Raw genomic sequence first — 15,405 nt, 5'->3', positions numbered from 1 at the left:
CAAGGAGCAAACAGGACCTGGCAATGTGATGGGAAATGGTGTTCCTTTGTAAAAAGGGATGTAGTAAATGGGATAACCTTTAAAGAGCTGGCACCAGTTCCTTATCATTTCACTGTGCTGTAATTACATACTTTAACAGCATTTTCACATAGCACTTTATGTTATGGGAGCTATGTTGTTTCATACAGATGTACTCAGCAATAAGATGCATGCCTGTCTGACGTGGCTGGTAGAAGCATTAGGAATACGAATGATGGGGACAGAAACAGAAAGTTTCAAAGAAAGGTTAAAACAGTTCTTATGGAGACTGCAGCTGCCTGAACCATTTGAACGAGGGATATTAATACAGCCCGGAGGATAGGAGGTCATTTGGCTTCCTTCCCAATCTTGGCTGGCCACTTAATCTCTATACAATAAACAGTATTGCTGTTCCACAAGTTATTCTGGATTTTATTTTTTTTTTTAAATCAAGAGGCGTTACTTTATTGTGTATTCCATTTAAGAGAAAAAGATTTCTAAGAGAATTCAGAAAGGTTCCTGGTAGTAGCTTAACTAAATGCGATATGCAAATCACTTTAGACTTGCAGCTACCCATTGAAAATAGCTGTGTGCAATTGTCCAAGTCATCTGGGCGCACCCTGTAATTACAGAAAAATCCAGGCAGCCTTTAATTTTAGGCATTCATGCCATTCATCCGTGTTAACTGGACCTGACCACACTTCCAATTCTCCCCTATTTCCAGTAGATTGCCCAGATATTTCGTATCTTTGCTGGAGCATTTTAGATGAGTCTGGAGTGTTCTGTTTGCTCAGAAGGTTAGGTCATGCTAGAAGGAGGCTTTCTTCACTTTTATTGCTTCTTAAGTATTTAGAACTTGCCTATCCAGAGCTCAAAACTTCCTTTGATAGAACCTCTTTGGCTGAAGCCCGCTAACATGTCCCCAACCAATTAGGGTGTAATAAATCCAAATTAGATTTGCAGTTTCATGCAGCTATTGTTAAAGATGGGTGGGTGTGGGTAATCTTTGGAAGTTGCCTTTCAAGGTACCTTGGTCAGATTTTTACGTTAATTAGAAAGGTCAGAGTTCAGATTTGCGGAGATGTGTCTCATGAAAAGGAGGTTCCTGTTCAGATATCTGTGTTTAAATATAACCACGTAAAAACACTGAGCTGTAAGACTTTTTGGTCTGTGGAGGAGATGTGAGTCTCCGGTTAGTGATAAGCAGGAAGGATTGAGAAAGCTGAGCCAGTTAAGGGGGAGCTGCTATTAAAAACAAGGCAGTTCCCTTTGGTTTATTCAGTATATTTACCTTAACTAGTTTTGACTTCAGGATTTAAGTTTGTATTCTGTATGGGCAACATATTCTGTATGTGGCAATAATTAGCCACTCTGGCATGTTCCTGGTGTGCCGTTCTGTACCAATGACTTCTGAGAGGCAGGAGGGTTTGTTGTATGCCGAGAGAGGAGGGTGGGAGGAATGATGCTGAGGTCATATTTATTGCAGGCTTTCTTCCACGGAGTTCCAGGCTAGCTTCAAGCTGATTCGTGTCTATAATTTATAATTCTGGGTCTTATAGAGAAAATTATGACTCAGAGAGCTGTGAGCACAGTAATATCTGCGTAGCGGGAATATCTTGTGTCAGTATTTTAACGTACTCAGGCTGTAATGCAGAGCGTGTGATGTCATTGTTGCTTTTTACTGAAGACCTGGAGTCAAAGATCTAGCAAAATCTAATGGGGTGGTTGTTTTTTCTTCAGATAAACAAGAAATTGTTTTTAGTGAGAAGAGATCACACAGATTTCCCTGTGTGTCTTTACCGTGGCTCTCATAGTGCTCTGTTATCTGCAAGCAAAGGTCCTGTTCCTGGGGTGGGGGCTAAGGTTAATGACTTGCAGGTGTTTACTGTCTTTTAGACTTGGCCTGCCACTAGTATCATAGATAATACATCTGCTCTCTAAATAACATTGCCGGGATACTTTTTTTTTTTTTTTTTTACTTAATGTTAGGTACTTCAAAATTGATAGAAACGAACCATGCTGGGTACTACGGTACCTTCAGATAACTGAGCTCCCTGGTGTGGTTCCAGATCCCAGTCTCTTGAATATTCCCAGTGCATGTATAGTGAATGAACTATTTTCACTGACAAGAAGCCTGGGAACTACACTGGAAAAGGTTAGTCTGAACACCTCGATGCTCTACGCAGTACTCTACCACTATCCCAGCGGGCTTTGTACCCTCACATCTTTCCATGCTGCTTTTTGCTGCTCCACGCAGGGTATGTAAAGGTGGTTATGTCATCATGCTATAAAAACACTCCTCTTTTGGCCTGACTCTCATGTTTTTTCGAGATTTTCAACACACCACCCCCATCTCCCCAGTTATTTTCTTCACAGCACCATGGAAGACCCAGGTCAAGTTGTTGAATGATATGGATATGACATGTCTGCTCCAAAGGAAGCTGGTAACCCTGGGTGCTGCAGGCCTAAGCTGCTCGGGACACCTTCACCCATGGGCTGGGGTTGATCTCTGGTGCAGATGTCTCTAGCAGCATGGATCCACTGATGGCATGCTAAAGATAGACATTGGGGTACTAGTGACCATGAGACGTACTGTGGCGGTAAGATGGCAATTTTTTCACCCTGCCAAATGAGCACTACAACTCGGTTTGATCTGCTGTGTCCCTATTTCATCTTCATCTTTCTCCCTCCATTCATTTTGCATGCGCTCTGATGGCGCATCTTCCTCCTAAAGGGTGCCATCCTGCATAGCTTAACTTCTAGGTCTCTCGTGAGAAGCCACATGCAGTTTTTCAGAGCTTGGGGTGGGGGTTCTGCTGTAGGTGCACCAGGAGACAGAGAAATCACCAAACTCTCCATCCTGCGGTTTGGAAGCGTACAGTAACAACCAGCACGCACACAAATAGCGCCCACATCTTCATGCACTGTGTGTTGAGGAACAGAGAGGTGTGGCAGAAAGACTGAGACAGGTTCCACTGCCAAAATAATCAAGAGAAGTGAATAGTTTCCAAGGTGTTCATTCCCTAAATTGTTTTCCTTTTTTTTTTTTTTTTTTTTTTCTTTCCCCCCTGGCTTCAGTAGAGCCAGAGATCTTCCGAGAAATCCGTGTGCCTCTATTTTGACTTAATTCCTCGTGGTGTGGTGTGGTGGGGGAGGTGTTACAAGTAAAGCTGCAGTGTAGCAAAACACAGAAGATCACTTTTCATTTACCGTGTCCTTATATCTCAAATTGAAAAGTAGTTAACACAGAATCCAAGATGAAATACCAGAGAGAGGTTTATACCATGTATGAAATGGAAATGCATTTGTTTAGGGGAAAAAAACCACAATTCACTGATGCTTGTTAGATATGAAAATGGCAACTAAGTGGTTTGGAGTATGTCTAAGTGCTTGTTCTTGTACTATTAACTGAACAGTTGAGCTGAACCTTTGAACGTTCATTTTGGGTTTGCATTTAGGACAAAAATTTGGATTTGAGTTCACTTCCTCTGTTGATCATGACATACCACTTTGTGGTAGATTTTATATGTGGTTTGAATATTGTCAGCAGAACCCCATCCTTGAAGTTTTGCTTGTACGTAAGACGTGGATCCAAGAGTTACCGAAGATCACTGGCTGGACAATGCAGTTGGAGAGTTGAGGATTTTTGGACCTAGTGCTGATTTTGTTGTAGACATTAGCACTTCTTGTAAGTCTAGATATTGTTAGATGGGAGGAGGAGAAGATTTTTACGTTTAGTTAAAACTACACAGACAAGTGAAATTATCAAACTGATGCTGCGCTGGTGAAAGGAAGTTTTGTATCTCCAACGTCTCTCGTAATAGCATCATGAAAATGACGATAGGATATAAGTTCCTAGGATAGAGTGCACTAACGTGACTTGCCTTTTTGTCTGGTCCTGTTGCTTAATGAAGGCTTTGTTTGTTCCTGTTTCCATGGCCTTTAGCGGGGCGGGAGGGGACGGGGGACAACCTCCATTTTCCATTTCTATCATATCAAATGAGAATATTGGCATTTGATGGTAGGCTATTGACTGATACAATATATTGGCCTCAGTAAGAATACCTCTGTAATTTGGCAGTCAGTCCTTTCCCTCTAACTGCAGGTTGATAAATCGTAACTTGTTTATCTGAGACGTGAAGACAGCAGAGTAATCCAGCTTCAGCCTGTTCCGTACCACAAAGTTAGACATCCATGGTGCAACTTCATGCATTGGGCAAAGCCAAACAGCTTTCAGAGCAAAATATTATTTTTTTCTCGTGATGGTATTCAGACACTTGGTTGTTTTTCTTTTATCTCCATTGACAGATGTTAATAGAGCAAAATACAATACAGCGATGGCTGGTGCGGTGCGGTAGTGTCTGCTGCTGCTGGCCTGCTTTCTGAGCCCATTAGACTCGTAGATTTATTACAGCCGGAGTGTTTTAACCTGAAGAATTCTGTACTGCTTCAATTTGAGTCATGTTTGGTTATGGATGTTTATTACTAATCTGAAATCCTGTCTGACTGGACAAAATCCAGGTTGGACAACTAATCAGTGAGGCATTGTAAGTGAAGAGCGTGTGCTAAAGTACTTCCCGTCTGGGTTTTAGTGCGTCTGCATTAGCTTTTGTATGAGAGATGCAGTAAAAGCTTTGTCTTTTGGGGGATCTTGAAAGAAACCGGAAAGTAGCTAAATAAGGAAAATGAAGTGGCGGAGAGAGTCTGAGTGGAAGTTCAGCACACAGGAGGATGATTTGAGGGTAGCTCCACACCTGCCCTGGTGCAGAGATGGTGCAGCACCATCGTGTCCCGGAGCTGTTGCTTTTCTAAGCGATGTCACTTAGTTCACTGTTTTGTTTTTAGCTGGTATTTGGCACTGCAGCTGCTACTACAGCAGCAAAACTTAGCCAGGAGAATTCCTTCGTGTGCTGGTATGGCCAGTCAGCGCAAACAAGAGCATTGGAAAGGTCACCTTGTTCACAGGATCGGAACTGGGCCACAAGCGTATGTTTCGCTCCAGCTGTGCCTCGCGAGAGAATCCCTGTGAAGAACCCCGAGCGTGCTCTGTAGCCCCAGTAATCTTTGTATTTTAAATGAGTGCTTTACAGACGGGCTGATTTTAAAATATCAGTTTCTGTAATCACTCTAATCCACCTGTTGAACGTAGCACGTTCTGGACTTCGCTAGGGAAAGCGGGCTGCTTCCGTGCACCTGGGTGCGCTCTTGTAATAAGTTATGTGACTAGCAAAGAAGAATCCCACCGTTTAGCAACAAGAGGAAGGAAGATGTTTTTTGACCATTTAAAGTTGCAACCGTATTAGACTGTTTCTTTCAATACGTTTGCTTTTCACTGCCCTCCTGCTGGAGCGGGCAGTGGTGGGGGTTGCTGCAGACAAGTCAAGAGATTCTTCTAGTCAGAGATTTTTTCTAGGTTTCAGTTGGGTGTTTATTAATATATCTGTGCCCCCTGAAACATTGCTTCCTCGAGCAAATGCAGCCTTGTTGTCATGTTAGGAAATGCGTGAAGACAAGGTTTAAAGGTTTCTGTTTGTTTCTGTCCTATAAGGATCTTGTACTGTCCTTGTTATCAGCGACGCAGCCACATTTATTTGTCAGTGACTACGGTAGTAGGAGAGTGAGCACCAGGAAACCTCTGTTCGCTCCTCAACTACTTATTTTGTGAATTAGGGTAGATAAATTCCGTATCTCAGACTTCCCATTCTTTATCTGCCTTTTTAAGTGCTCTGTGATGCTGCATTGATAAAGAATATGAGAATGCAGACATGCGTTCATGCAAATGACTGCAAAGCGGGCACACCTGCCCGGCTCTTGGAAAGCTGCCCGTTCGGCTGTCGCTCTGGCCAAGTTTGAGCCTCCCTCTCACATTCAAGTAAGCGCGTTCTTTATTGAGGGCTGGAGGACTGCGTTGGTATTTCAACAGTTTGATGTCACTTTGGATAAGGGGCTGAATCAAATCATAATTGTTAATTACACCTTCTCGTTAAAGCATGTATCTGCTGTGTAATATCAGGAGGATAACAGTGGTCAAACACACTGATTGCACTGCCTCATCGTTCTACAAATCCCCCCTGTTGCACATCCTGAGACAAGGAAGCACGAAATCAATCACAAAACACCGTTTTGAAATATCGATGAATTCTGTTGTAGGTGCTGGAGAAATCATATTTCTGTCATTCTGTAATTGAAAGGGACCAGATAAAGTCCTTCCTCTTGCCAGCCCAGGAAAATTGCAGCTGCAGCAATTTGTATTTCTCACGTTCCAGAAAGCATTGGAGTGACTCTTCCTGCTTGGGGCCTGGCGTGAAAAACATTTAACTCTTTAATGATCCCTTATCCAGGACTTTGAAACTTGCCATCCTATTTGGTATCTTTCTACTTGAGATGAAAAAGAAGGGGAGAATGGAAGTTGTAAACCTATATTCCGTTACTACTCTGGGTTTTTGTTTAATTGACTGCATGAAAAAACTATTGTTTGGAGATATTTTTTTTTGTTGTGTAGATATTTTTTTTGTTCAGGGATGGTTCATGTTTTCTCTTACAGAATATTGATATTACCAACTTCAGCAGCAGCTGGAGTGATGGGCTTGCCTTCTGCGCTCTCCTGCACACGTATTTGCCTGCACATATTCCTTACCAGGAGCTCAACAGCCAGGACAAAGTAAGTTTTGTTGACCTGCTCCTACACCGTTTGCAGAATTCACAGTGAACGTTATCCATTTTGGTGGATATGCAGTGGAGACACTTGCATGGTGTTGCAAGATTTCGATTTTGATTGATACGAAATAAGTAGATGGGAGCAACAGTAAGAGACAAGCGTCCACTGAGAATTTACAAAGCAAACAGGCTGGATGAAAAGGGGAAGGCAACCAGCAGCGATCTCCCAGAGAGAAATGCAGGGACTACCGGATGAAGAGTTAGTGACAAGTTGCCTGAATCCAGTGAGTGCTGTGGGTAAACATGAAGACAGCATCCCTGGATCAGGAGGCAGATCCATCATTCATGGAACTACTTGGACAGCAACGTATCTAAAAGTCAGACCACGTCAGTGCATTGCAAATATGTTATTAAGACCCTCACAAAGGGGAAGAACCTGGATTTACTTCAGACAGCTAGTCTCTATTACAATAAGAATTATACCGTGTACGGGAATGCCTTATATTAGTTAACACCTCTTCAGAAACCTTTCACTCACAACAAAGACAGAACCTCAGTGGGCTTTTTTGCCCAGTTGCAATCAGTTTCACAATAACTTATTTGTCAAAAACAGAGGGCTGTAGTTTGAGCACAAATAGGTGAGCTATTCAAAGACAAAGAACTTGTTTGTGAGTATACTTTACTAATACAAAAAAGTGACTATGTGAAAGTATTGCATCTAGTGTTTTTCAGCTTTCAAATATACCTGCTCATTTAAACTTACTGGTTAACCGGATGCAAGGTGTAGGGTTCCGGAATCATACTTTGATGATAATCCTTTCCAACTTCTGTTTTCTTGTTACAGAAGAGAAATCTGCTATTAGCGTTTCAAGCTGCTGAAAGCGTAGGCATCAAACCCAGCCTGGTGAGTAACCTTCTTTTGGCAAGGGAAGATTTGCTGCATACACGGTTCCAAATCTTTTGTTGCCGTCTGGCCAGTCGGTCCGCTTGCACTGAAAATGTTCACATAGGGAAGGCTGCACAACCATCTCTGAAAGTCCACAGTGTTAGGAGAACTTCCAGAAAGAATTTGTAGAATCCTAGAATTAGTATAATTTGAAGGAACTTGTGGAGGGTCATCTAGTATTGAAATGAGAGCATTGATTATGTCGTCCTCTTGGAAGCTGATTCCAAACGATTCCTGTTTTCATGGACAGACTTCCCTGTTAGACCGTTTTCTTTCCTTTTGGTTTAGTGTTTTAAGAAACAGAAGGATAAGTTGTTTGTTAATCTGTCTAAAAACAATATGATGACAAGGAAGGGATAAGTTTAATATGAAGGAAAAATATTAAGGGGTTCATGAGCTAAATACAGAACCAAAGACGTGCAGAGAAGCAGCAATTTAAATGAAGTCATATAGAGAACTGATCTTTGATTGCAGGTGGAAGAAATCTTTTCAGAATGTAACATGCGTATGGCTCTTTAGCTAGTATGTTAACGAGTTTCAGAATTGTGCTAGACTAGTAGATCATTCCCATGGACTTTTATACTTTACGTGGCTTTAAGGAGCTCTGGAATGGAAGCAGCAGTAGTGTTCAATAGCCGCAGCTGCTCAGAGGACCCAGGGATGTCCCAGTGGTGATGCTTGACTGAGGTTTGACAATGTGTCTGTCCTATGCAGGAGCTCAGTGAGATGATGTACACAGACCGGCCAGACTGGCAGAGCGTGATGCAGTACGTCGCCCAGATTTACAAGTACTTTGAGACCTGAGATGCAGAGCAAGAGGTGGACAGAAGTGGGGAAGAGAACAAAGAATGCTACAGATGCACTCGATCACTTTAAAAATCCACTTGCTCCTCTTCCACAACCAACCTAAGCTCTTAGTTTGAAGAAAGCTCTTCCATGATTTTTTATTACATCTGCGACTGCAACCAAGTATCCATCGTCCATCTATACAAACCAAGTTCTTCTGTAATTTTATTCCCGGGTGGAAGTTGCAAAGCATTTTTGAACACGTGTGGGAAATTTCTGAAGAGGATCCCTTGTACTAAACAATGTTTGCCTCAAACCAGACTCCACCAACAGGAGACCTGCTACAAAATGAAGTTCTAAATCAATGTGGACTATGCTGGCACTCAAGGGAGGCTGGGAGATTAATACAAAAGCTCACAAAAATGCTCTTCCTGCCAAAATGTGCTTAACTCATCCCAAATACGTGTTGTTTTCTTGCCTCCACATATTTTATAAAACATCGTGACAGATGCACATAAGTGTAGAACCTTAACCTGAGTTATCCTCACCATCTGACCCAGTAACTGTCCTAGTGTGCTTGTCATAGCTTAACCAGCAGGATAATAAACAGGATCATTTGTAACTTAGAAACCACACTCTGTTCCATCACCAGTTAGTGAAAGAACTCGAAAAGATCCTGTTTGGTGCTGGGACTTCATTTCAGATCAAACAGAAGTAATCTCTTTGAGGAAAAAATAGCTTTATTACTACAACTTCGTTACTTGATTACTACAGGAAGCCAGAGCCCGGTTTCCCAGCTGACTGTGCAGGCACAGTTACCATAGGAATATGGCAAATGCAATTTACTAGCTTTAGTCTGCAAGGTGCCGGTGATCAGGTGATGACTCTCTAAGCAATACAGTGACATCTCAGTAATTCATATTTTTGTGCATTGAGTGGAGTTAACAGCTTCTGTGTTGATCCTGTATAATCAGCACAGATATGTAGTTGCTGCGTAGAGGCACAAATCCTGAGACAGCTTGTGCCCTTTCCAATAAAACGTAGTCCACAGGGCACTGTTAGATGGTTGGAAGTGATGCTACCCTGTAAAGGAGCACAGCAATATTAGTACCAGTGGAAGTTGCAACTTCACTCCACAAGTTACAGAGAGTGTAACTGGAACTCCTCTCTGTGTCATGGAAATCTCTAAGGCGCCAGAGGATAACTTTCCAGCTCAATAATACTGTTAGTAAAATGTCTGAAAGGTACTGCTTAATTTCCATTATACCATTTCTCTTATTTCACTTCATGAAGTTCAATTTTCTGTTTGTCTCCGAGGGTAGCAGGATCAAACAGGCTGCTTAATTTGTTCTAGGAGCAGGTCTTGGAGAGCGTGCTTTGTACAGGAGCTCACGGGAGGCTGCCTAGCTGCTGTAGGTTGTGCTGGTAGAAGAAAGTTGTTTAGTGAGCATGTTTAACCCTGTGACCAGACTTTGAAGCTTTGTGAGTGTTAATCGTAGGAGCTAGGGGTAATTTCTCTCTTACAAAGAATGATAGTGTGTGCTCACTGCTCTTCACTCCTGGAAAAAAAAGGCTCATGAAAGAGAAACAAGCGATTTCACAGAAGAGACTTGGTTTCAGGTTTTCTGGGGCTTTGCAGGTGGCTGACCTCAGCCTCGGGCTTCCCCACAGTGCTTTGTTGTTTGGGGGTTTTTTAATAGTATTTAATTAGTAAACAACCTATTTCAGACATTGGTTTTCTCACAGCAAAATACAGGACTAAAGGATAGATGACGGTGGCCAAGGTCAGCGAGTAGATTGAACGGAAGGGAAGTTGGAGGAATGCAGTGTATGGCTGTTTTGCAGGAGGAGAAAAGCATCGCTTGCTCTTAGTTTCAGTCTGACACTTACTGTAATCTGTCACCCCCAGGAAAGTCTCATTTCAATCTTTTGAGAGTCTCTGTGATCAAAAAGGACGGTGGCACGCACTTAGAGTGCCCACGCACTCTTTATGTCATCCTATACTCTGAGAAAGCAGTTGCAAATGCTGGCCAGAGTCATTTCTCTGCAAGTGCGAGCGCTTTCTAAATTGAATTAACTCTGCCCGTCCCTAGAGAGCACGGGATGAGTTGCTCTAAGTGTTCTCCGATACCAGTCTCCTGTTATGTGATAAGATGGAAGAGAAAAATAGCTGCTAGCAGAGTTTGTGTCGGAAGGCAGTCACGCTGCTGAGCTCCGTTGCCTTGTGGATGCAGCAGGCTCTTTTCCCTTGAGGTATCCGTTGGCAGAGATCCCAATTCTCTCCAACGGGCTGGAGTTCAAAGCGTAGTGAAGTCAACACAGAAAATTCCATATTCCTCAGTGGGCTTTGGACTGGGCACTTGCAGGGATGAGAAAAACTGTTTTAATTCCCAGCGTCTGGTAAACATGTCAAAGTCAGAGGGCTCCACTTGGTCTAAAAGAGAAGGATAATCTTAACCCTGTGGTCACTGGAAGTGTGTGTTCCGTGTGACTGTCAGACGCACGCTACATATGTATGTTATCTGATGCGTCAGGATCGCTTGCTTCAAGCACTGTTCTGACGTTTATTCTAATCCATTTCTCCAAGACTTATTGTAACCTTACAAACCATTCTGTCCGATCTAGCAGCTTTTTCTTCCAAATGATTTTTGCAAACCAATGTTTCTGTCGTTATCTTTGCAGTGTATTCTCCTATGCCCGCCAGTAGCGTAGACCAAACGCTAATTCTACCTAATTCTAATGGTATGTTCTTAAAATTTTTTTACTTATCTAGGAGTTGGAACAAGGAGCTGTCTGTCAGTCGGGAAGATGATGTTCAGTTTCACCATTTGCTCAGTGTTACTTTTCAGTCCTCAAACCCAAAAAACATCTCATTTTGAAATGACGATACCTTGAGACCTCTTCCAGGTTATTTTCTGAGATCAAGAATATTGTTTATTTGTTCATTTAACTGCTACGATATTGTGTATTTTTTCTTCCTTTTGAACCTTGCACAGTTACATTTCTAGACCTGGATTTTTAGGAATTACTGTTGCTTTTTCACGCTGCCTTAAAATTTGAATATTAATTCAAACTTGTCCCATGCAAGATGTTGCAGAGCAGCCTGATTTTCAGAAAAATCTACAGGCCCTTGTAAGACATCTCAAATTTCAACTGCAAAATTAAAGTTCTAGCTGCCTTTAAAATGAGAGAGTTTGTTAGTTAAGCTAAGCTAGAGGGTGTAGGGATAGTCTTCATACGAGTTCTGAGAATCCCCTGAAAATGCCCTGGGATGGAGCACGTGATGGTGTAATGTGTTGTATCGATAACAGTTTGCCTGAACTGCCTCAGCCCTTTCTGACTTTGCCTCTTAGGAGCAACGGATCTTTCCTTGGTGCGGGCAGATGAAATCTCTTCACCGTGTCGCCATCTGCTCCCTGAACATACAGTCACTCTCAAACACACCTGCACATGCTCGTGCGTGTGTACTCGGGTAGTCTGTCGGGCTACGAGAAACCAAATAGCCGATTTATTTTGGATGAGCACGTGAGAAGAATGGTTAGGATGGGGATTTCAGTGAAGTTCCACGGAGGGGTTATCGCATGGTGTGGCTGTTAGAGAGGAAAGGAGATTGAAGTGTGAAAAGTATACAGTCTGACTCCCAGAATTTCTGGCGAGTCGTAGAAGGTACAGATTGTTTCATGGCTGTGGAAGGTACAGAGGCTTTGAGAGGCCAGCCCAGAGTCAGCCCTCTAAGGAGGTTTTCTGGAAAGGCTGATGAGCTGTTTCTGAAGGTACGCAATGAGCCGGAATGGAGCAAAAGTCCAGCGTGTGAGGAGAGGGGCATGTATGGGACATACGTACCTGGGCCTTTGTGGGCAGCTTGAGAGGCCTTGCTGACTGTCATCTTGAGTGATGTTTCTCCTAAGAGTGCAGCCTGGAGGGGGACGTCAGGATGTGGGGAGGGAAGAGAGCGCAGAGCTTGCTGCCTTTGCCGGGTTCCCCTTCCTGTGCCTGCGACAGTCGAGGAAACGCAAAGGGGACAAAGATTTCCCGGTTCTTCCTGTGCTGCAGCAAGGCAGCTGTTCTGAGCAGAGGGATTTTTGACTTACGCGTGTTCTCCAGTTTCCTCTCAGTGAAACACATTCCCTTTGAGTTTTGGCAGGTTTTCTTTTTGTAATTTGACGTTGTTTTTTACAGGTTTTCTCTCTGATTTTCCTTGCTTTGTATGCACAACCAGTTACGTGCAAGTTTTCTGTCCAAACCAACCAAGCGCACGCTGGCAGAATGATTTGTTCTTCCCTGTTTGAGTCCTGACCTCGAACTCTTCAAAATATACCTTTTTGCTTCTCTGACTTTCCCCCTCCCTTAGCAACAAAAATTCGAGCGTTGGCTCATTAGCTTTTTGGTGCCTCCCTCATCTTTCTGTGCTCGTGGTACCGGCTCTTCCAGCAGGAAGGATCTGGGGGGGCAGCTGTTTGCGGAGCTGCGCCTGGTGTATCTCGTGAACGGCAGGGTCTGTATGGGATGAGATTATGCATTTTCCTGTCAGAAGAGGGCTTTTGCCTAAAAAGACTCAGGGCACTGAGCATTAAGACGTTTTTAAACCCAGCAATAACTTCTGCTACGCTAGGCTATATTGGTTTTTACCAACTCCAGTGCCATGTAGACTTGCTCACCAATATGGTGTAGAATCAAGCTTATAACTGAACCGCAATTAACATTTTTCTCAACTGATGGTCTCTACGTTTTTAACTTACACGTGTGCCAAGTTCCACTGGGCAGTGCTGGACACAATGTTTTTATTGGTTGTTGGTCCAGGCTGGAGTTTGTCATATGGAATAATCACCTCTAACAGTGAAGTACTTTTAGCTTTCTCTACTGGGTACAGGTGTTACATCGTAATCTAATTTATACAAAGAGCACATTAGAATGTATATACTAGGCATTGCCAGGTTTGGACATGCTAATATTTAAAGATTAACATTATTAAAATGTATGATGCAAAAATCTGTGTAATAATTTCTAATAAATCTTTTTCTGTTTCTGATGTTTGTTGTAATGTTTCAAATATCTACGTCCTAAACAGACTGTGCAGTCTGCTAGGAAGCAGGACTCCTAGGAGGGTTTTTAAAAAGATACTATGGTTCATTGATTCTCCTACGCCGATAGCAAAGGAAATTTGGTCAGAATCTTCTTTTCATAAATACATCAAGTTCCTTTTTTGTTTTTTAAAGTAACTTAGATGCGTTTGGATGCCTTTCAGAAGATTGTCTTGGGGATAAAGGAGCGCAAGAGATCTCTCAGTTCCTGAAACAAAGAGTATTGAAGAGACAGTAGGAAATCATCCCCGTGCAAAGGCAAGGAAAGAACGCGGGAGAAACAAATATGTCTCTGCATTAGGAGCTCGTTAGGAGACTCAACGTCACCATCCGACAAGTGACACTGCTAGGGAAAATGAAGTTTGTGTTGGAATTTCAGGTAGGGCTGAGTTATGGAAAAGAGAGCAAAAATGATAACTCCCTGTCAAAACCCGAATGCAAGGCAATGACACTCACGGTGACGTTTAATTATAAGCACTCTCGGTGGTAGAGGAGGGCTTCCTAAATTCTAAACTGTATCCCTGGGTACCATTCATTTTTCTAGCCTGCCAGAGAGGGCTGTGGAGGTCTGCCTTTACTGCAGGGGGATTCAGCCCCGTGGATGCTGTGCTCCAGCCACTATCCAATTTACATACAGAGCTTTCAAAGATGCTGAGATCAAATTCCGGAATACTCTCACAGAGGCTGCTTTTATCTCAGGACGGAAGTGGCAACACTAGAACAATCAAAATCGCTGAGTCAGCAAAGAAAACAAGAAGATAAAAGAAACGGCCATTTAAATCTCTTCAAGCCTCTCAGGTATGTTTGTGTCCAGCTGGGTAGATGAAACCTTATGGGGAAAAAGTTCTTATTTGCATAATCCAAACTACTTTGCTTTTCCCCACCTAAGTATCGTGTTGCAGCTCTGGATATTTACTGCTGGGCTGATCTTTCCTTGTGGCAATGTCACAGGCACAGCAATGTTGGTTTGATGATTTGTTTGCTCTGGGTAGCTTTTAGCTCCTGGACAAAGTATAACCCCATGCAATGCCAAACTAGAGTTCCTAATTTTTTCAAGCCGCCACTGTACTTTATTTCGTGGGTTTGCTGTAGCTCACTTAGAAAGCACCAGACTCAATATTTGAACCTCGGTTGTCCTCTGCAAAGGAATTCCTGGAACCAGCCCTGTCTTGCTACCTGGACATCTCGCCATCACCAGGAACGCAGGCTCCATTACGCTTAAAGTGTAAAGAGCAGGACTCTGAATACTTAACTTTGGTGGTTGTGTGACCTTGGAGTAACGCAGTTCATGTCTGTCTATCCATCCAGATTCCCAATCCTTCATTGATCTATTTTCTCTATCCTTTTGCCTCGTCTTTTTTAGCTATAAAACCCTTTGGGGCAACAGCTGTATTTGATAGGAGTTTGTACAGCCTCCAAACACAAGCTAGAGGTAATATACAGTATTATAATAGAACTAATTAACAATCGGACCAGATTGGTTCTGTAGTGCCGGCTAGGGCTGAAATCCTGGTTGTCTAGCCCTGCTCAGGGGAGCTGTGATCTCTCCGGACTCCCCACCTCTATTTGTGACACAAATAGAAATTATCGTGTAACACGAGCTGGTTACAGGTTGGCATTCAAAGCTGTGTGGGACTGACTACCTCATTTCCATCTTCCTGTCACCAAACCAGATCCTGGCTGAGAAATGAAGTTGGTAATTTCTGTCCGAGTGTTGTAGTAACTGCAGTAAGTGAGGGGCTTAGGTGGTGTTTTGTTTTCCGTGGATCAAAATGTCAGGTGTGCTTGTGGGACATTACCCTTCACATCTGGTAGCACCCAGCAATTTCTTGATGGGGATATAGACTCTTAAATCCTGGGATGTGGAAAGGCAAAGACCCTTCCTGCCTTACAGACCGGTGAGCAAAAATTGCACGG

At 42.9% G+C, this 15,405-nt stretch overlaps 1 protein-coding gene across 8 annotated transcripts in view; it reads left to right on the top strand.

Moving 5' to 3' along the window:
• Nucleotides 1-13,436, top strand: part of SPECC1 (sperm antigen with calponin homology and coiled-coil domains 1) — a 98,798-nt gene extending 85,362 nt beyond the window's left edge. For all 8 annotated transcript variants that reach the window (XM_054209037.1, XM_054209035.1, XM_054209031.1 and 5 more), the window contains 3 exons: nt 6,563-6,679; nt 7,520-7,579; nt 8,336-13,436. In XM_054209037.1, the coding sequence (XP_054065012.1) occupies nt 6,563-6,679; nt 7,520-7,579; nt 8,336-8,425 (267 nt within the window). In that variant the 3' untranslated portion in view covers nt 8,426-13,436. The remainder of the gene's footprint in view (nt 1-6,562; nt 6,680-7,519; nt 7,580-8,335) is intronic.
• Nucleotides 13,437-15,405: the final 1,969 nt, after the last annotated feature.

The sequence above is a fragment of the Rissa tridactyla genome, chromosome 7 (assembly GCF_028500815.1).
Source record: "Rissa tridactyla isolate bRisTri1 chromosome 7, bRisTri1.patW.cur.20221130, whole genome shotgun sequence".
Lineage (NCBI taxonomy): Eukaryota > Metazoa > Chordata > Aves > Charadriiformes > Laridae > Rissa > Rissa tridactyla.
The sequence above is the reverse complement of the archived record's forward strand: the minus strand, read 5'-3'. Positions and strand labels throughout refer to the sequence as shown.